The sequence below is a fragment of the Aedes aegypti genome, chromosome 1, assembly GCF_002204515.2.
Source record: "Aedes aegypti strain LVP_AGWG chromosome 1, AaegL5.0 Primary Assembly, whole genome shotgun sequence".
Classification (NCBI taxonomy): Eukaryota; Metazoa; Arthropoda; class Insecta; order Diptera; family Culicidae; genus Aedes; species Aedes aegypti.
In genome coordinates, this window is record NC_035107.1 from 155939310 (window position 1) to 155962414 (window position 23105).

Consider the following 23105-nt stretch of genomic DNA (forward strand, 5'->3'; position numbering starts at 1 on the left):
TTTGTTCTAAGCAAATGTTATTGATGTTGCTAGCGCGACTGGTGGTCGCAGATTTATTATTAGCAAGTGTTATCGATGTTGCTAGCTCGACTGGTGGTCGCAAATTTGTTCTTAGCAAGTGCTATTGGTGTTGCTCGCTCGACTGGTGGTCGCAAATTTGTTCTTAGCAAGTGTTATTGATGTTGCTAGCTCGACTGGTGGTCGCAAATTTGTTCTTAGCAAGTGCTATTAATGTTTCTACCATGACTGGTGGTCGCAAATTCGTTCCAATAAAGTGTTATTGATGTAGCTAGAGCGACTGGTGGTCGCATATTTATTTCAATCAAAGAAGGCGTACACTTGTTACCACGACTGGTGGTCGTAAATGTATCCAAAGAATGGAAGATATAAATCCAACTATGTGTGATAACTCAAATTCACAATCAAATAGATCAAGATATGATAAATTAAAACATTTAATAAAAGTGAAACAGTGCTACGAATATGTGTTTTCTTGAAATCACTGCCGATTTTATGTCTAGGAAGATGAAAGTCAAACGCTGATGCTACTCTGTTGAATATGCTTTTCTGTCCATTAATAGCGATATTTTGTCCCAAGTTAGTTAATTAATGTGTGAAACGACATTACCCGATCCAACCATTTCAATGCCGTTCTATTAGTGTGGGTACGATACAGTGGAACAATATTGCAAAATCGCATGTACAAGAGAAAAGTAGAGAGATTTGAGTCAGTATACAAGTTCTTAGCAATTCACGATTACGTAGGACATATAATGCATGAGTGTTTGTTGTGAATCCAGAATGGTACCCAAATCCTTCACGTGAATACACATGGAGAAGTATTTTCTACAGACAGCTGGTGGTTGAACTAGACAGGGTGTTTTCTCCGAGAGAACGATAACACAATACTAGGATTCCTCGCTATGTGATTCAAAGTACACATTCCAATAAGAGCATCAAAATCATTTTGAAGAGTCTCAAAATCATTTTGAAGAGCCATCACAGATGGAACGTTCACATATTTTAAAATGATGGGCATAGCTTAGTCGTGGACCTTTAATTCATAATTGACATCAAAGAAATATATATGTCTCTAGCAAGAATGGTTATCTAACTAACCCTTGACTTTCATAATAAAATTATATAATGAAGTATCAACTAAGAATACAGTCATATATGCGCATGCTAATGCTTATGAAGGATTACTGCAATCAATCATGCATTAATATTGGAAGAACAAAAAGAGCATTAATATTAAAAAAAAAAACAAATAGATCAAAATGACAATTCTACATATATTTGTGAAAGTGAGTAATATGTACTGATTCGAGAATATGATCATGTTTTTTTTTCAACATTTTTTATTCCTGAGAAAAGGGAGGATGTGTGGTATTGATTCGCTGTATTGTAACCCTTTGCTCCCAATGGCATTATGATAACTCTTAGCGACAACATAGTAGCCAAAGAACGTGAAGATGACACCCAATCGTAAATCAGACAATCTAGTAGGCATAGCGTAAACCAAAACGTCACTCTTCCAGTAACGTCAAAAGCAGCGCGTCGTAATTTAGGTGGTGCTCCCGTTTGCCCACTTCGATTCCGAGCTCCACACTTTCAACGGACTCTTTATTTCCCACCCGTTTCCATTGAAATTCATGTCAACGCATTTTTTCTCTATACATGAAATTTCCTTCGTTCATCATTCGGCAGAAATTAAATGAATATCAGCACAAACGTAACTAAATAGAGCCGAATGATTTCTTTCACCGCTATGCTTATTTCAGTTCTGCTCAGTGTGATGCTCGGAAGCTCATATAATGAAATTAATGCAATCAAATTAAACGAATTAGTCGAACAGTTCTCTCGAACTGTGTACCAAATCTTCATGTACAGTTCGAAGCTGATGGCCGTTCCTCCTGAAATAGCCGATCGTCTGCAGCTAGATGCATGGAAACAATTTGAAAGGATAGTGCCAGAATCCCTCGCCATTGGTAGGTATATGTAAGGAACATACTCTAGGTATTCTAACTAACAAGATAATTTCGTTTTAGCTAATAAAATAATCGACATATCTATAGATGACATTGAACGTGGTGATGGACTTCTATCAAAATTGGAAGACTGCATCCCCTCTCGAGATAGTATAAAACGAATTTTCTCAGACTTTATCATCGCTGCAGGAGATACGGTAAGACCAAAACTTCTTTGAAAATTGTACAACTTGTCCTTTATAATGTTCGATTTGCTTATAGACTGCATTTGCCACATTGTGGTGCTTGTATCTTCTAGCCAAAAATCAAGCTGTTCAAACAATGGTACGAGACGAAACCAAGCATGATTTTCTAGAATCACCGCTTATTCGTGCAACAGTGAAGGAATCTCTCCGTCTGTTCCCTATTGCTCCATTCATTGGACGCTTTTTGGCTACTGATGCTATTATTGGTGACTACTGCATTCCAAAAAATGTTCGCATAAAATAATTAAAACCGAGAACGTCCTGGTTAATTACCTTTCTATTTCAGACTCTTGCATTGCTATCGTTATACTCTGCTGGCAGAGACGAGGTAAACTTTTACTTGCCGAACGAATTTCTTCCGCAAAGGTGGTTACGAAGGGACGATAAAAACCAATCGATTATACCGTTCAATGCCAATGCTAGTTTACCATTCGCTATTGGAAGTAGGAGTTGCATAGGGCGCAAAGTTGCATTGATTCAAATGCAATATTTACTGTCAAAGGTAATTATTAATGTTTTTTTCATCTCAAAATGAAAGCATTTGTTATCGACGGGTAACATTTTCTATAATAACTCATATTGGTGCAGTAGATTGATAATAAGCAGAATCCAGTCATCGGTAAATTCAAATCTTGCGGTGGCGGTGGCATATCTTCCTTACCATCCTAACCATAAAAATAGTGTTCTGAGAAATTGTCAGCTTTTTCGGTGGTGATTTATAGGTGGCCCAAAGACAATGTAGGTTAATATGGGAATTACTACGGAGTAATTTTGAAAAAATGTTCGAAACATATTAGCACGGTAATTTAAGTAAAAACTTATCATCCTTTCATTGCTTACTAGCGCCAAAATTTTAAATCAAATAGCTAGAACACCAATAGCTCTTGAACAACTGAATAACTTTGCTGAAGACGCCATCTTTCTGAGTGGTCAGGATATTGATATAACCGCAAAATAAAAGTATCGAAATCCGCAAAATAAAAGTCGCAAAATCTCGAAATTTTGGCTTAAATAATGATAGCCCTTGAGGTACTGAACAACTTTGCCGAAGATGCCATATTTTTGAGTGGTCAGGCTCCTGATGCTATCTTTCTAAATGGACAAGATCCAAAAATATCTGTAAAACAAAAGTAAAAGATTCATGCACATTACTGCCACCTAGCCGTCAAATTTTCAAATTAAATGAGGTACCATTAGATAGCGCTCCACCTCCAGAACAACTTTACTGAAGACTCCAAGACATCTGGATTTTGAGAGTTTTCAAATTGTGATCTACTTGAACCGTATATAGTGCATTCATTATTATGCTGTAATTTTTCAAGCCAAGTAATTCAAAATTTTGTCGTCAAGTGACGCTAATGAGCATGAATCTTTTGTTTTGTGGACTTTTCCAGTTCTTGCTCAGAGTTTTTCAGTAGCTCAAAAGCTATCTTTATCTAAGCCTTGAAACTCGTAATTAGCTTTAATAAAGATTGCCATGAACAACTTTGCCGAAGACGCTATCATTCTAAGTAGTCAGGATCCTAAGATACCCACAAAACGAAAGGTTCATGATCGCTAGGTATTACATGTTGAACATAAAAAACCAAGGGTGATATGCAAAGTACAACAGCGTGGCTACTCACGTTATAAAAATTCGCGCGGCAACCGAAAAGTTAAGAACCTCGAAATGATCACCTCAAGTCATATTTTTAGAACAATTTATTGAAACATTCATTATTTATTTATTTCTATAATCTAGCTGCAAACTCTCCTCAACATTTTTAAAGTTTTAAATAACGACTAAACAATTTATGAAATCAAGTATTTTAGAGGAAGTGGTGGTAAAACGAACAGCTTAAGAATGTCATCTAGTTTCCAATGGAAAATCAAACAAAAACAACACGCAACATAAAAAAATAGGATTGTTGTCTAAAGCAGCGTTGCCGGAAGAGGGCGAACTTGACGAAGCCCCTCTTGAGGACTGCTGGAGAAACATAAAAGCAGCCATCAACAACGCAGCCGAGAGCATCGTCGGGTACGTGGAAAGAAAAACATGTAACGATTGATTCGACGAAGAATGCAGGCAAGTTTTGGAAGAGAAGGATGCAGCGCGGGCTGCAATGCTGGAGCAAGGAACGCGACAAAACGTGGAGCGATATAAAAGAAAACGGAAGCAGCGAACCCGCCTATTCCGGGACAAAAAGCGCCGCCTGGAAGAAGCGGAATGTGAAGAAATGGAACAGCTGCATCGTTCACAAGAAACGCGAAAGTCCTACGAGAAGCTTAACGCATCCCGAAAAGGCTTCGTGCCGCGAGTCGAAATGTGTAGGGATAACGACGGAAGCATCTTGACGGACGGACGTGAGGTGATTGAAAAGTGGAAGCAGCACTACGATGAACACCTGAATGGTACGGAGAACACAGGTGCAGAGGGTACGACAGCGGAGGAAATGACTACGTCAGCACGGCGGATGAAGGAAACCAACCTGCCCCCACATTGAGGGAAATTAAGGATGCCATCAACCAGCTCATGGACAACAAGGCCGCTGGTAAGGATGGTATTGGATCTGAACTCATCAAAATGGGCCCGGAGAGGTTGGCTGCCTGTCTGCACCGGCTGATTGTCAAAATCTGGGAAACGGAATAGCTGCCGGAGGAGTGGAAGCAAGGGGTCATATGCGTCATAGGCGACAAACTGGAATGTGAAAACTATCGTGCGATCACTATCCTGAATGCCGCCTACAAAGTGCTATCCCAGATTATCTTCCGGCGTCTATCACCAATAGCAAATGAGTTTGTAGGAAGTTATCAGGCTGGTTTCATCAACGGCCGCTCGACGACGGACCAAATCTTCACTGTACGGCAAATCCTCCAGAAATGCCGTGAATACGAAGTCCCAACGCATCACCTGTTCATCGACTTTAAAGCGGCTTATGATAGCATCGACCGCGAAGAGCTATGGAAAATCATGGATGAGTACAGCTTTCCCGGGAAGCTCACAAGACTAATAAGAGCAACGATGGACGGTGTGCAGAATAGCGTGAAGATTTCGGGCGAATATTCCAGTTCGTTCGAATTCCGCTGGGGACTTCGACAGGGTGATGGACTTTCGTGCTTGCTGTTCAACATCGCGCTAGAAGGTGCCATGTGGAGAGCCGGGTTCAAGCAAATGAGTTTGTAGGAAGTTATCAGGCTGGTTTCATCAACGGCCGCTCGACGACGGACCAAATCTTTACTGTACGGCAAATCCTCCAGAAATGCCGTGAATACGAAGTCCCAACGCATCACCTGTTCATCGACTTTAAAGCGGCTTATGATATCATCGACCGCGAAGAGCTATGGAAAATCATGGATGAATACAGCTTTCCCGGGAAGCTCACAAGACTAATAAGAGCAACGATGGACGGTGTGCAGAATAGCGTGAAGATTTCGGGCGAATATTCCAGTTCGTTCGAATTCCGCTGGGGACATCGACAGGGTGATGGACTTTCGTGCCTGCTGTTCAACATCGCGCTAGAAGGTGCCATGCGGAGAGCCGGGTTCAATAACCGAGGTACGGTTTTCACAAGATCCAGTCAATTTGTTTGCTTCGCGGATGATATGGATATTGTCGGCAGAACATTTCTGGTGATGAATGCGTCCAAAACAAAGTACATGCTGATAGGCGGAACCGAGCGTGACAGAACCCGCCTGGGAAGCAGTGTTACGATAGACGGGGATACTTTTGAGGTGGTTGATGAGTTCGTCTACCTCGGATCCTTGTTAACGGCTGATAACAACGTTAGTCGTGAACTACGGAGACGCATCATCAGTGGAAGTCGCGCCTACTATGGGCTCCAGAAGAAGCTGCGGTCGAGAAAGATTCACCCCCGCACCAAATGTACCATGTACAAAACGCTTATAAGACCGGTGGTCCTCTATGGACATGAAGCATGGACTATGCTGGAAGAGGACCTGCAAGCACTTGGAGTGTTTCGAACGAAGGGTGCTTAGGACGATCTTTGACGGAGTGCAGGAGAACGGTGTGTGGCGGCGGGGAAAGAACAACGAGCTCGCTAGGCTCTACGGCGAACCCAGTATCCAAAAGGTTGCGAAAGCCGGAAGGGTGCGCTGGGCAGGGCATGTTGCAAGACTACCGGGCAACAATCCTGAAAAGATGGTGTTCGCGTTGAATCCAGTTGGCACAAGAAGGCGAGGAGCACAGCGAGCGAGGTGGCTTGATCAAGTGCAACAAGATCTGGAGAACGTGGGCCAAAATCGAAGTTGGAGGGACACAGCCATGGACCGAGTAAATTGGCGTAACATCGTAAACGAGGTTTCATCAAATTAATTGATGTAACACCAACTAAATAAATAAAATTTAAAGCAGCGACACAAATCCAGACTAAGATAGCGAATTTTCCACATATTTTTATCATTAGCATAAAATTACGGAGATGTTCATTTTTATCTGCCCGTAGTGGATAAAACGAACAAAATACGTGGGCAACACGAATATTTTTGATAATGTTCCTTGCATTTATGAAAATTATCCATAAATGATTGTAATCCATTCAAAAATTAATCTGGAGATATCAGATTTGACATAATATACCATAACGGTATTCACCTCATTCAAACGTGATTTTTCTAAAATCTTGGTTATCATTTCATTTCAATTGGCCTCCGGATTCGAACACTCAAATTCATGCTCTATGCCTCTAAATTTTCATTTAAACTTGTTTTTCGTTCACGGTGTTCATTTTATCACCCCTGTTCATTTCTTCAAATCTTCCCCCAAATACCGTGGTAAAATATTAGCTTGCGACTAAATTGAAAACTAAAACAGTTCGCCTTGATATGTTCTATCTTCAAGTTGGTAGACTAGTCAACGGGCCAAATATGAGAAGAGTCTTCAAACATGTATCTAATGTATCTAATGGGGCAATCCCTGCTCTGCACAGGTGAGACTCCCCTCTCTTCAACTGCCTCAGGGTCGGCGTACGCGCTTAACTATCGCGACCAAGAATGCACTAACTACGTTTACTGAACACAAACTCGCTTTATTCCGATCTTGCACAAACCTGTCCCACTTTCTTACAGTCTAGCTCCTACATCATTTCTCCTTCTACTTCTTCTTGTCCCGCTACTTCACCTCTGCATCCTCCTCGACTTATCGTCGCTCCAGCTGGACGACCTTGTCAGGCATTTCGGACCCTGGCTGACACTTCTCCTCTTCACACTGCCCTTCGGCTCCTTATCTTCAGGCCGTTCACAAAATGGCCGCCTCTATTCTATTGTCTCGCTGTAGCAGTCTACGGAGTTGCACACCTATCGACTCTAGGCCAACTCCAAGGTATGAAGGGTTCACGTCCAGCGATACTTCGGACGGATCCAAGTTCCGGCTGATCTGGAATCGAATGAGTGGTGTGGAGCATATTCGATTTTTTTACCACCTTAATGAGTAATATACAAGGTTTTAAGGTGAAGATGAACCGAAGCCAAAACTCAAATTTTCAAGAGCACAAATCTGGAGAACCGAACATCCGTTTGAGCTGAAAACTTAATCGATTGGTCACTTGCTGGTGGTAACCAATCGATTAAGTTTTCAGCTCAAATGGATGTTCGGTTGAAAGAAAAAAAAAGATGGCCTTCCTTAACCGTCTGGTTCGAGTCCACGGTTACAAAGCAAAGCCATGCTGAAGGTGTCTGGGTTCGATTCCCGGTCGGTCCAGCATCTTTTTGTAATGGAAATTTCCTTGACTTCCCTGGGCATAGAGTATCATCGTACCTGCCACACGATATACGCATGCGAAAATGGTAGCTTAGGCAAAGAAAGCTCTCAGTTAATAATTGTGGAAGTGCTCATTGAACACTACGCTGAGTAGCCGGCTCTGTCCCACTGGGGACGTTAATGCCAAGAAGAAGAAGAGGGATGTTCGGTTCTCCAGATTTGTACTCTTGAAAATTTGAGTTTTGGCATCAATTCATCTTCACCTTAAACGTATATGGATCCCGAAAATTGTAGCTGAAACATATTGGTTGCTTTATGGATAATGGTATTATAATGGTCAGTAGAGGTAAGTTTATAATCTAATATACCACCTAAATTTGGCCTGTCCAACCTTTTTGAACCGCGGGCCAAATTTAAGAAACAATATTATGCAGCGGGCCAAACTTTTCTGAATCCAGCACTTCATTTTTTTTTACTGATCGAAATAAAAGTTATGAAAATTTCTTAAATTTAAAATAAAAAATATTAAAATTAAAATATTTCTTAAAATAAGCATAATCGTTTACAAATTTTCAAAACCAGTTTTTTTGCTCAAAATTTAAGCAATGTTCAAGAAAATCTATCATTGCATTACACTTGCAATCTGTCTAAGATTGAAGTCCTGGATTTTGCGTTCATCCTGCATAGCATTCTGTGAAAATTGTTCTCAGAATTTTGTCAGACCCCCACCTTCAACTTATTCAAAAATCTTGTTTTAGAAACTGGAGAAGTATGTCTTACTCAGGATTCTGCAAGAATTTTATTGAGTATTGTGTAAGAATCTTTCTAAAAATAATATCATGCATTCAGTGGCATTGTTATCTAGCATTCTGTTAAATCATAATATGATTCTGTGACAATCTTGTTCAACATTTTGTGTTAATCCTACCTAAGTTGTTCGGATAATTTATGTGAGAATTTAATTCTATGAGATACTAATCTGCCCAATCTCGTGTATAAAATTCATGCTCAGGAATATAATTCTTGCTTGATTATTAATTGAGATATGCCTTAAACTTTTTGTAGACAACATTTGTTCGAACTTGATACAAATTCATTGTCGTTGTCGACTTTGATATAAATGTTGAAAAAGAAAATTACATTGGCGACATCCTCATAAAATTAAGTTTTTTTGCAAATGGAACATTTTCAATCATTAAAAAATCAAGCAAATTTAGAAAGATCCAAAAAAATGAAGAATCTTCAAAATAAAATAGCATAAAATTGAAGAATCTTAATTTTTAATAATCAACCTTGGAATGTTCAAACAAGTTTCTAGAGCAGTGAAAGGGCCAGATATGAGAAGAGTCTTCAAGCTATTCACGGGCCGCACAAAATGAAGCGGCGGGCTGGATTCGGCCCGCGGGCCGTATGTTGGGCAGGCCTGACCTGAATCTCTAATCTTATCGCACTTTTGAACGATTTGATTTCCTAAAGAGACAGTTATCTGTGGTATATTTCGTTTTCTTCTGTATGTGTTTAGATTACATTTTTTGACTTGAAGTAAGCTTTTGCTGCACCATTTATCAAATATGCTGAAATAAACGGAGTTTTTTTGCTGGTTGTTTTTATTTGCCCACCGCCGCACTGCCACCACTGCCAACTGCTCCACCGCTACCGTCCAACCACCGTTCTATTGCTCTACTGTAATCATCTGCTGAATACACCTGCGTACCCATCATCGTCCTACTCCGACACATCTGAAGATGTTCCATCACTATCCGTGTAAGTGTGTAGGTAAGCATCACACAACTCGATCGGATTACGTTGACGTTTGGCCACATCAGGCAACCCTGCCGCGTAGTTCCGGCGTATAGAATAGAACTACGGACGACCTGTTCCGGTGGTAAGAGTCCACCAAACGGGGTAACCCCAATTCAAGGTTTTTATATCCTGTGAATAAAGAATAAAATAATTTGTTGATCCGTCCACAGTTCGGGAAGTATAAAAAATACCGTAGGTACGAACAGATAAAAGGTACCAAGTCGAAAGGTAGAATAATTAATATTACTTGAGATATTAGACATGACAGTCCTTTCCCCTTTAGAAACTTTCTAATAACTCTTTAAAAGCCACCTACAAGTTGCAACAACTCATACAACAAACAATCGAAAATATATCCAAAGAATTCCACGATCTTATCTGAAATGCGCAAATTTGCTAATTCCATGACTACAATAAAACATTTAAATCATTGGATTTACTGCTCAACATTTGACAAATTCGCCAACTCTAAAGAACAATTTCGTTCATCTCAATACAGCAATTGCTTCACAAAAGAACAACTATGTTCACAATAAACGACAATTTCGTCAGCTCTGAAGAACAATTTGGTTCAACTCAAATCGGTAATTTCACCACACTTTCAAAAACAGATACAATTGGTAATTTCACCACACTTTCAAAAACAGATACAATTGGCAATTCGCCACCCCAAAGAAAATCAACACACGTTTCCATGATCCTCGTCGCCACTTTTATATCCTGTGAATAAAGAATAAAATAATTTGTTGATCCGTTCACAGTTCGGGAAGTCTCAAAAATACCGTAGGTACGAACAGATAAAAGGTACCAAGTCGAAAGGTAGAATAATTAATATTACTTGAGATATTAGACATGACAAAGGTGTGATGCGAAAAACCGTGCTGAGGAATGAATGGTCGAAGGGGTGAAAAAGATGTTCGGCCATTAACGGAGCCTGTGGGGCACCTGGGCACCCCTCACAGTATTTTGTCCCTTACCGCGTTAATGCAGGGCTCTGGCGTGGTGGACTTCTTTTCCCGTGCTACTCGTGGGATCCAATCATGAATACAAATTTAAACCAAAATCAAAATAATAGTAGTAGTGCAGGTAGTAGCAGTAGTAGGGAAGCGAACCCCTTCGCAAGAAGCGGGTTAGCTAGGTCTCCGTTGAGGAGAGCGGAAGCAGGAGGAGGCAGCAGTGCACGTAGTGCCAGTGCTGGAAACCATATTTCATCCCCGGCTAACGCATCGGGTGAGGTTATGGATGGAGCGTGGTTGATGAGGGCCATTAATAAAAGTAGAGATGGGCTCTCTGCGATGGAAGTGGCTGCACAGCAGCTCGACTCCATAATTGACTTTGCGTCCTCGAAGTCTAACATCAGCAAGGACCTCAAGCAGGCCCTGTTCAGACTTCGTAAGTCGATGTTGGCGGCCAAGCAGAACCATGCTGAACCCATGGCGACTGTGGCTGCGGCAGAACCCGTGGAATTGAAGGTGCCGAAGTCTACCCAGACGGAGCCCTTCGTCTTCGCGGGTAGCCCCAAAAGTGCGGAAGCGAATGCTTACAACAAGCAATCGCAGAAGCGCGCGAGGCAGCCGTCAGGGGAGGAGCTACCCGGCGGCGCTCGCAAGGCCAGGCGGATATTAACCCCGAAAACCGGCAGAAGTGCCGGAAAATCGGACCCCAGCCAGGCGTCCCGGAAAGCCGAGAAGGGTGGGCCCGAAAAGGCTGGCCCCTCACGGAGTGATGGGAACAGGGGGTTGCGACCTTTGAGAGGTCCTCAATCACCACACCAGGGGACGCCCCCTGGACAACCGTAGTGAGAAAGAAGAAGAAGAAGGAGAAGCAGGAAGTTCAGGAGCGCAGGGATACCAGGCCTAAGAAAAGTAGGAGGGTAGGTGCCAAGCGCGAAAAGGGTGATGCGATCATCATCAAGACGGAAGAGTCCAAGTACTCGGAAGTCCTGAAGGCGATGCGCAGTGACGCGAAGCTCGCAGATCTTGGAGCCGACGTACGCAGTGTCATACGCACTCGTACAGGTGAAATGATTCTCGAGCTTAAGCGCGACAAGGAGCGCAAGGGCGCCGCCTACAAAAGTTTGGCGGAAGAGGTCCTTGGCGAGGGTGTCGAAGTGAGGGCTCTGACGCAGTCAGTGACTCTGAAGGTGATGAACCTTGACGAGATCACCAACGCAGAAGAGCTCGTCACAGCACTGCGGCAACAGTGCGAGATTCAGGTGCCCACCTCTGACGTTCAGCTACGGAAAGGTCCGGCAGGTACTCAGGTGGCCTTAGTACACCTACCTGTGGCGGACGCAAATAAGTCCGCTAAGGTAGGCAAGATCAAGGTTGGTTGGTCAGTATGCTCACTGAACATACATGAGCAACCGGTGATCTGCTTTAGGTGTAGGGAACCAGGACACAAGTCCTGGGGCTGTACCGAGTACCCGCCGGCAACGGCAACTGGGTCGTGGATGGATCCGGGAAAATGGCGGCGATATGGACGACGGGTAAATACCCCATCCAGGAGTTGGTGTCTACTACCTACGAGGGCTTCGTGATCGCCAAGGTAAACGGGGTCCTCTTTTGTAGCTGCTATGCGCCTCCGAGTTGGTCGACCGAGCGGTTCACGCAGATGCTGGACTGCATGACGACCGTGTTGACAGGGCGAAGGCCAGTAGTAATAGCGGGTGACTTCAATGCCTGGGCCGTGGAATGGGGAAGCCGTATCACGAACCAGCGAGGTCAAATCCTGCTAGAGGCACTGGCTGTGCTAGATGTCGATCTGGCTAATGTTGGTACCAAAAGTACCTTCAGCCGAAACGGAGCGGAGTCGATTATCGACGTTACTTTTTGTAGTCCTGGCCTAACGAATAGTTCGAACTGGAGGGTAGACAATGCCTACACTCACAGCGACCACCTGGCGGTTCGCTACAGTATCGACTACAAAACAGCAGGCAGCGCGTAGAGGAAGCGGCTAGGTCACGGCCAAGCCCTCGTAGGTGGAAGACATCGTACTTCAATGACGAAGTACTTAGGGAGGCGCTCCGTCGTGAGCGTAACCTACTCGGCCTAAGCGGGGACGAACTGGTAGCGGTGCTTTCGCGTGCGTGCGATGCGACCATGCCTAGGAAAGTCCACCCTAGAAATGGGAGACCACCGACGTACTGGTGGACTCAAGCAATTGCGAACCTGCGCCGTGCCTGCCTACGGGCCAGGAGGCGGATGCAGCGAGCACGTACCGAGCAGGAGCGTGAAGAACGACGGGCGGTGTTCACCGCTGCCAAAGTCGCGCTGAAGTCCGAGATAAGGGCAAGCAAAAAGGCCTGCTTTGAGGGACTCTGTCAGAGTGCCAACGCGAACCCGTGGGGTGGATCGTTATGGCGAAGACAAGAGGTGCAATTGCTCCTACGGAGCAATCTCCACAGATGCTGGAGGGGATCATCGAGGGGCTCTTTCCGCGCCACAACCCTAGCCCATGGCCTCCTTTTGTAGGACAGCCGGGGATTGGGGCTGGCGATGAGGATAGAGTAACCGATGAGGAACTTGTAGGGATTGCAAAATCCCTAAGCATGGGGAAGGCACCAGGTCCGGACGGAGTTCCAAACCTGGCCCTCAAAGTCGCAATCTTGGAGGCTCCCGGTATGTTCAGATCTACTATGCAGATATGCCTGGACGAGGGAGTATTTCCAGATGCGTGGAAGAGGCAGAGCCTGGTACTATTGCCAAAGGCGGGGAAACCACCTGGTGACCCGTCGGCGTATAGACCAATATGCTTGATTGACACGGCGGGCAAGGTGCTTGAGAAGATCATCCTCAACAGACTGTTGAGGTACACTGAGAGTGTAAATGGTCTCTCAAGCAACCAGTTCGGCTTCCGGAAAGGGAAGTCCATCGTAGACGCTATTCTGACGGTTAAGAAAACTGCTGAGATAGCACTCCAGCGTAAGGGGAGGGGGATTCGCTACTGTGCAGTAGTGACTCTGGATGTAAGGAACGCATTTAATAGTGCCAGTTGGGCGGCTATTGCCGATGCGCTCCTGCGTCTGGGGATACCCGAGTACCTGTACAAGATTCTCGGGAGTTACTTCCAGAATCGGGTATTAGTCTATGACACAGAGGTGGGTCGGAAGTGCTTTCACATAACCTCAGGAGTCCCGCAAGGTTCCATCCTGGGTCCGGTGTTATGGAATGTCATGTACGACGAGGTGTTGAGATTAAAATTCCCGGCGGGTGTGGTCATCGTTGACTTTGCCAGCTTACCTTCGGTAGCCACGTCGATTATGCCTGCAAGAGAGCCTCCACAGCTATTGTGGCACTGTCCCGGATGATGTCCAATAGCTCTGCGGTGTACGCCAGCAAGCGAAAGCTTCTGGCCAGTGTCGCCTCGTCCATACTGAGGTATGGTGGCCCGGCTTGGGGCACGCCTTTAAGTACCAAGAGCTACCGTAGCAAGCTAGAGAGTACTTATAGGCTAATGTGCCTGAGGGTTGCGAGCGCGTACCGTACCGTGTCACACGGTGCACTCTGCGTCATCACCGGTATGGTGCCTATTGGTATCCTTATCATGGAAGACATAGAGTGCTTCGAAATGCGCGGCACAAGAGGCATACGCAGGACTGCCAGACTGGCCTCCATGGTCAAATGGCAGCGTGCGTGGGACAGTTCCACCAAGGGAGTGTGGACTCACAGGTTGATTCCGAGGTTAGATATCTGGGTCAATAGGCGCCATGGGGAACTAACATTCCACCTGACACAGGTCCTTTCGGGCCATGGTTGCTTTAGACAGTATCTACACCGTTTCGGTCATGCGGGTTCTCCTGAATGTCCAGTTTGTGCAGGTTTAGAGGAAACGGCGGAACACGTTTTGTTCGTGTGCCCGCGTTTCCGCACAATGCGTGACCGCATGTTAGCCACATGCGGTCGGGACACGACTCCGGACAATTTGGTCCAGAGAATGTGTGAAGACGAGTTTGGCTGGAATGCCGTTTCATCGGCTATCACCCACATCGTCTTGGAACTGCAAAGGAGGTGGCGAGTGGACTCGAGGAGTGGCTAGTGCAGACGCTAAACAACAGGTGGTCCAAGGGTTCGCAGTCGGCAACGTAGGTCATACCGGTGCCCTACGGTCGAAATCGACCCTTACAGCGATTAAGTGGCCGCGGGGAGAACATCCTGGTAGCGCTGCTGACGTAGCGCCGGCCTACTGGGTTGGTACGAGCCTCTGGTTGTTCGGGGCAGGTGGAGGCCCCTTCGTCAGCAATCCCAGCTGGTGCTAGCTGATAGGACCTGAGCCTTCAGTAGGTCAAATTGCGAAGCCCGCAGTATCAGTTCTTGATACCTGCGGTGCAGCTGTGCGCGGGCGTAGTGGTCGACCCTGCCCGCTTTCAGCGGACAACGGGAGGTGAGGAGCACCTGGGAAGCTGGCAAAGCGCCAGCATGCTACCTTGGTGGACCCCCCTAAGCGTGTCATCGATGTTCGTTGCTGCATGGCTACGCAGCTAACCTGGAGGATGCGATGTGCAATAGCCTCTCTCCGAAGCAATGCCTTCTTGGTGGTCCCGGAGAGACGAAGGGTTTGGCGGCAATGGAAATGGTTTAGTGGGTCGGGGGTGTAGTCTTGTTTACTGCTTGCATGTAGTAAATGGTCCCCAACCCCACACGGCGTCTGTTGAGCAGATTATCCCCCCATTGCTTAGAAGAAAAAAAAAACATCAGGGAACCACTACACCATTGTTTGGTTTTTCAAAAGCGCCATCTTTTGACGAGCATTTCAACATTTGACGAGCATTTCAGTCTTGTCGTAGCATAGAAGAGTTGCCAGATTTGATTTCTGAATACTTATCGAATCATGCTGACAAGGTACTCGCTAATATCGAACGAAGTCAACAGTTTTTATCCAACAAACATGACGACTTCGTTGATCAGCTACTGTGTTTAAGAGCAGAAATAAGTAAACTTAAAATTGAAAATGAGCAATTGAAAAAATCCTTAGCGTGGTTTCAAATGAGACAGCTGCAGTTTCTGTTGCAGTTTACAAGAATGAAGTTGATTTGGATTTGCACCAACGAGAAAAATTAACAGCAAATGCAATTGTAGTAGGCATTCCACGTGTTCCGAATGAAAACACAAAATCTCTCTTCGATGAAACTTGCCGTACATTGGGTCTTGAATTCAGCAACAACTCAATAGTTTCATGTGCTAGGGTATCAGCTGCCAAAGGTGAATATCAACCGATCAAAATCACTTTCAATGATATCCGTGATGAAGAGGCACTGATCACGAAGAAAAAACAGTTTGGTCCGCTAACCGTAACTATGATCAAAGGCGTACGTTGGCCCCACGGTTGGACTAACAAAGTTCATATTAGGGATGATTTGTCTCCACTATCGATGGACATCTTCCGAGAACTAAAGAAGCATCAAACGTCGTTGAAACTCCAGTATGTTTGGCCAAGTAGAAATGGTACCATACTTGTTAAACAAAAAAAACTTCAAAGCATATTAAAATTCAATCTCGAGCTGATTTGAATAAGCTTCTGACCAACAAGCTGTAATTCCTTCACGCTCCAGTTGGACATAGACTAATACAACAAGATGGAGCAAATCAATCTTGCCATAAATCAACAGTTAGACAACGCATCCATACCGATTGCCTCCTTCGTAGAAATCACTATGTTACAAATTAATGTACGTGGTATCAACAGCTACGAAAAGTTAGACTCGCTATGTATTTTTCTACGAAACTTAAATTCAACAATCGACGTTTTTTTTTCCTTTAATCATTTATTTGATAGGCTCAATCGCCCGAAGGCATGCGGAGCCGAAAATCCATATTTTTCATTAAAACTATTTAACAAGAAATATTTATGTTTGTGCTTTTCTTGGCCGAAGAGTTGGTCCAGGTGTTCGGTTATCAACGCCAATCTGACTGTCGTTCAGAGAAGCAGAATCCGAACATATCTTCTTCCTTTCGTTTGCCTTCCTCGTTGATAGCCGCCGCTTGTTTGTTTCACTGGATGTGTTCTCGTTGCCGTCGTCGTCATCGTTGCTACTGCTTGCTGTTTGATTGTCGGTCGTCGTAGGTACGGTTGTGACTTGTTTCGGCGGGGCCGATGGTTGTTGATGTGGAACTGATTGAATGGGAGGAAAGTCTTCGGTGTTGAAGCAAGAATTAGTTTCACTTCCCGATGGAGCGGAATTTGCTGGTGTTTGGGTAATGTTGGTGAAGCCATTAGCTGCCACCGGAACTTGCGGACATTTCTTGCCCGGATGAGTAGCCTTGTGGCACTGCCGGCACGTTTTAGACTGTCCTGGGTAGACGATGGAGGTTTCGAACCCGCCAATTGTAGCGAAAGATGGGATCGGGCGTCTGATTCTCATATAGAGAATCCTAACGCCATTATAAACGCCAGGAAAAAAGTTTTTCCAGCGCTCTCTGGTGATTGATATGACATCGCCGTATTTCAATAAATAATCAATCACGGTGGTATGCTTCATCGCCGGTGGCAGGTCTTGCACACGCACCGGCACAGCTTCACACTCCACAAAAACGGGAATCTTGAATCCTTTGTCTTCGTGGTATATCAGATGCTTATTATTGTGCAGGTTTTGATAGCGAGCAGCAGTCTCGCTATCATTAACTTCAATAAGCACGCAGTTTCGAATGTTGTGCAGCTGAATGTTTTTGACGTCCTTCAGTTGGAGTTTGATTTCTTTCTCCAAGAACTGATGGACCCTAGCTGCATCCGGACGCACTGGTAAAATGTTGAAATCAACAACCAACGTATTCTCTCGCTTTACACTCATAGCGAATGGAAAAAAAATGCGAAAAGGCGATGAAACAGAACACGTCCGACGTTTGCGAGCGGTAGCTATCAACTGAATCGACGTCTTGGTAATAGGAGAAACGTGGATCAAACAAGGCAGATCAAATTTTTATAACATTCCTGGTTATAACAGTACCTATTCTTGTCGCAACAACTCATCCGGTGGCCTAGCTATATTTGTTCGAGATGGTTTAAATTTCCATGCTGAGAATAACTCTACGGATAACGGGTATCATCATATAGCAGTTGAATTACTGTCTAGTGTACGTATTATCGTACATGGCATCTATCGTCCTCCTGGCTATGATGTTAATCACTTTGTTAGTAATTTAGAAAATATTATATCGTCGGTGGATTCCAAATGTCCCTGCTTCATACTGGGGGATATGAACGTAGCAGTCAATGATGTGGAGTCTCTAGGGACACAGAGATACCTACAACTATTATCATCTTATATTGTGCTCTGCAAGATAAATCCACGTAATGCGATTATCTGAAAATGTCGATATACCGTCGCAGTGATAATGAAAATCACCAAATGTTTCAGATTGGGCAAATTTGAAACATTTCTGTCCTTGAAGGACGAAAAAATCCAAGCCTACTTGAATTTTGACGTTGCGTTTGAAATGCGCGCATATCTTCTGCGCGTTACCGCCGCCGCTGGATGTGGATTTAATATAAGCGCCGCAATAATATGATCGTTACAAACACGCACATGACACGTCCTGTCAGCAATAACCTGCTCGATCATGTAATTACTCAAACCAACCACTCCGAATGTGTTGAAAACTTCACAATTGACTGTAATCTGAGCGACCACTGCTACATTCTGACTCAGTTTAGTACCAAAATACACAAGACTAGCAAAACACTGAACAAAAGAATGGTGAATCATCGGTTAGTCAACTTCAACTTTCAAATGTTTCTCCAATCATTCGATTTCAACTCATTGAATCCCAATGATCGTATATCGCTTATTACTGATCACTATGCGCATCTGGTAAATCGTTTCTCGTCTACAGTATCAGTTAATGTCAAAGTTAAAACCACTACCTGTCCTTGGTACAACTTCGACATTTGGAAACTAAGCAAAATCTCGAACAATTTGTTTCAAAGATGGAAAAGAGATAGGCTGAATCAACAACTACAAAGCCTTCTAGATCACGCAAAGAAAATGTTAGCTAAAGCCAAACATCGAGCCAAATCAGCTTATTACCAACGAATCTTTTCCTCTAGCAACCCTAAGCAACTATGGAGTAAAATAAACGAACTTATCGGAAATACTTCAAGCAAATTTTGTTTAACGACTGCTTTGGCTGAGGTCCTCTTCAAAAGTGGCCCGAGTAATTTTCTTAGCGCCTAAAGCTCCCTCTATCGTTCAATAGGTCTTACTAACTCTCCTTTTTTCTCTCTCTCCCACTGAACTCTAACTGTCCTATTTCTTCCAGCAGGTTTTCGTGTAGTGTACTGTGATAATAAAGTGTACTAAATCTAGGGGTATATGTAAGGCATTCTGTTTAATTTGAATTTGAAAACGAACGACATGCAAATAATAATAATATGAAAAACAAAAACTTACAAACTAACAGTCTTATTGTTACAAACGGTAAACACTTGAATCGTACATCTTTTAGCATTCGTATAGTTTTTACATTTGTTTGTTTGTTTTTTTTAATCTTTATTAATGTGAATTTAAGCACAAAACGGCTAGTTCTTCACTCAGGTTTTACAAGTGTTCTGTTGATAAAGTTTACAATTTTGATATTTTTGAAGCCAATTTGTAATTTTTATGAAAATATTCCTTATTAATAAGTAGCATAGTATTTAAATAATGCATTACATGATTTTCCGTACATATATTGCTCACCATCTCATTGAAAATGAGTATAGAACGACTAACCTGTCCAAATTATATACATGTCCAAGTTATATACGTTACAGCCATGACAGCTAAAAGTTCATGGCAAAAAGGAGCTGACGAAATCGGGCTCTTACTGTAGTCATTTTCATTGCCTTATAAACATAATCCTATAAATGGAAGTAAAATAATATCTAAAAAATAGATTTGACTGTCTTTGACAGAATTGGTGTATGTGGGAAAATATTAATGTTTTTTTTTTCTTGTTGTTTCAGATACTGAATGAATACCGTTTGACAGTATTGAATGATGAAGAAGTCGATGCTGAACTTAAATTGGTAACAGTTCCTAATAAAAAGGTTAAGCTCGCATTTCATAAACTTCAATAGTGATAGTGATAATTACTGACACATAGTAAACAGATTTGCAAATGTATGTAAAATAAACGAAGGATTGTAGTTTTTTTTGTTTGTGCCTTATTGGTGCCTTTGTCATACTACATGCGAATGCGGAAATGGCAACTTTGGCAAAGAAGGCTCACAGGTGGACTGTGAAAGAGCTCATCGAACACTAAGCTGAGACGCAGGCTCTGTCCCAGTGAGGGCGTTATGTCAAGAAGAAGAAGAAGTGTAAGTGTGTTACCATTTACTTTGTTTTCCTTACATCATTTTGAAATTGGACGTCTGTTCTCTACGGCGTAAAATTTCCAAAAACGCACATTTGCCCAAAATTCCACGCGGTGGTCATGGCTCATATAAGAATGAAGTAAAATTCTTCGGGAAACGCCGCATGCAATTTTGAGCAAACGCGTTAATATGGTCAATGATTCTAAAAACTGCGCGATAGTTTGTATCTAGTTAAGCAAATGTTTTGTAAGTTTTTAGTTTTCAGTATAAGCTTGATATTGCCAAAACATTAGCAAAACTGTCTTAGGAAAATCTTAGTTGTATGTAAGTATAAATTATATAAAGTAAATACATCGTTACATTGGTTGCAAATATCTGTCCACAAATGTTTTACCTATACAAATTTCGAAAGCCTTTTATCCTTAATCTGTTTTTATTTGTAAATCTCAGATATTTCTTAAATTTTGATTACCAGAGAGTTACATTTTAATTAATAACTCTTCAACATCACACGTATTTCATAATTTGAAAATATTTCTAATGTTATCTGAGGTCACAAGTTATTTTCTTGAAAAATTCTTAGCCTTGCTCAAGTCTATCCCAAGTTAATAAAATATAAGAGCATCATAATGAGTTTTTCCTATTATGCTTTAAACTTCATTCCATACCAAGTGTCTACAAAAAAGTACAAACGTGTAAACAACCATCACCGGTGTCAACCAAATTTTGGTCGAATGTTTATTCACTTGATATGTGTAAAAAGGCAAACTTGTATTGCAACCGGTCCACTCCTTGGCCCATGGGACCATCCCCCGTGATTGAAAATTTATCAAAAACTCATGATTTTGCTTACCTTTTTTGATATATATTTAATTTTTGGGCAGGATCCGGGGTGGATCCGGGTAGAATCCGGGTAGGATCCTACTAGGATCCTGTTAGGATCCGGGTAGGATCCTGCTAGGATCCGGGTAAGATCCTGTTAGGATCTGGTTAGGATCCTGGTAGGATCCGAGTACGATGCTGGTAGGATCTTGGTAGGATCCGGGTAGGATCCTGGTAGGATCTGGGTTGGATCCTGGTAGGATCCGGGTAGGTTCCGGGTATGATCCTGGTAGGAGCTGCAATATATAATTAATTTCCGGGTAGGTTCCTGGTAGGATCCGGGTAGGATCCTGGTAGGATCCAGGTAGGTCCCTGGTAGGATCCGGGTAGGATCCTGGTAGGATCCAGGTAGGTCCCGGGTAGGATCCTGGTAGGAGCTGCAATATATAATTAATTTCCTGGTAGGATCCTGGTAGGATCCTGGTAGGATCCTGGTAGGATCCTGGTAGGATCCTGGTAGGATCCTGGTATGATCCTGGTAGGATCCTGGTAGGATCCTGGTAGGATCCTGGTAGGATCCTGGTAGGATCCTGGTAGGATCCTGGTAGGATCCTGGTAGGATCCTGGTAGGATCCTGGTAGGATCCTGGTAGGATCCTGGTAGGATCCTGGTAGGATCCTGGTAGGATCCTGGTAGGATCCTGGTAGGATCCTGGTAGGATCCTGGTAGGATCCTGGTAGGATCCTGGTAGGATCCTGGTAGGATCCTGGTAGGATCCTGGTAGGATCCTGGTAGGATCCTGGTAGGATCCTGGTAGGATCCTGGTAAAATCTGCTGAAAATTGCCGGTGCGAGCGTTTAAGTTTGTTCGAGAACTAGCAGAGTCAGAACCAGGTTCGGGAGCGAAAAAAGAAACACGTCTTTACTACTGAAAGGCTACACGCCAAGAGAACGAATTTTATTTAAAATTCCATAGCATAAGAAAAAACAGATTGCTGCGATTGTTTCCCATGAGTGATTCCAAGCAACAGCACCAAAATTTGGTAAATTTTTTAATTCATTTTTTTCTATTGAGCTGAAACTTTGCACAGTTTTCCAGTTCCATCTAAATCGTCATTTTCCGATATCAAATCTTCAAGTTGAGTCACGACTAACTTTTCAAAAGGGTGTATGTGAAAATGGTTCAAAAATATTCAAAAAGCTGCACAGCAAAAACGGTTCGTTCGATTGTTAGACAACTAAAGAAACAAAGTTAGACAACTAAATAAAGATTCCAAAAAAAATACACACAGTAAAAAAAATTGTTTTGCATTAAAAAACATAATTTTTGACACAAAAACTCAAATATCTCAAAACCCTATCGGAATACCAACGTAATTTTTTGAGGGAAAACGGTCCATTATATTAGCTATCTACCATAAAAATTTGGTGATGGTAAACCAATAAACAAAAAAGTTATGACATTTCAAACATGTCACAATTTTCACATTTAGTAGAAAAAAACATTTTTTTTTTGGTGTAAATTATTACGGGAACCGCAGTTTGTTGCTGATTTTATTGTTAAGGGCCTTGCGTGATTAAACAAGTCGTTTTCATGTATTCATTAGTATTATGTATATTATATGTATAAATATTATGTATATGTATAAATATTATATGTATATGTATATATGTATAAATTAAAATGAATTAACAGATTACACGAAAATATTTTTTTTTGTTTACCAGGATATTTTTTTTTAGAGTATGATCGATGAGTTTCTAAATGTTATATATAAACTTTAAAAGTTTTGGATTTGGGTATGCGTTATGAGATCATGAAAACATTTTATTAATACTTATTTATTTATTTATTGTTATTCATTTTTTTTACAATATCGAACACTTTTGCATCATTATCAGTACAGTTCGAGTATAGTTTTGCTTTAATTTTATTTTCTGACAATGGAATGAAACAGTGAAATTTTTGGGTTCCTTGGATCGTTTTCGCGTTATTATATTGCTCGCTGAGCTCTGATGCCGTTAATTCGTACTCTTCAGTAGTAGTAAAACAAAATGATAATTTTGTTAAATTTTCTTCTTTTCTGCGATTCGCCCAATCAAATAGTTCTTTTGCAGTTTTAATTGGATGCTCACGTTCTTTGGCTAAACTTGCTCTTGTGGCCATGCGCTTTATGGTTCCTCCAATAGCATCACAAGGACCTTTGCCATGTGACGTAGCAAAGAAATGCCATTCTGCATCAATTCCGTACTTTGATTT

The 23105-nt window shown here is 42.6% G+C and overlaps 1 protein-coding gene across 1 annotated transcript in view; it reads left to right on the forward strand.

The window, feature by feature from the left end:
* LOC5575470 (cytochrome P450 315a1, mitochondrial) overlaps window positions 1–20400 on the forward strand; it is a 29592-nt gene extending 9192 nt beyond the window's left edge. The window contains exons 4-8 of the mRNA XM_001661937.3: window positions 1785–1991; window positions 2052–2188; window positions 2253–2465; window positions 2523–2738; window positions 19674–20400. Coding sequence (XP_001661987.3) covers window positions 1785–1991; window positions 2052–2188; window positions 2253–2465; window positions 2523–2738; window positions 19674–19787 — 887 coding nt within the window. The 3' untranslated portion in view covers window positions 19788–20400. The remainder of the gene's footprint in view (window positions 1–1784; window positions 1992–2051; window positions 2189–2252; window positions 2466–2522; window positions 2739–19673) is intronic.
* The last annotated feature ends 2705 nt before the right edge of the window (window positions 20401–23105 follow it).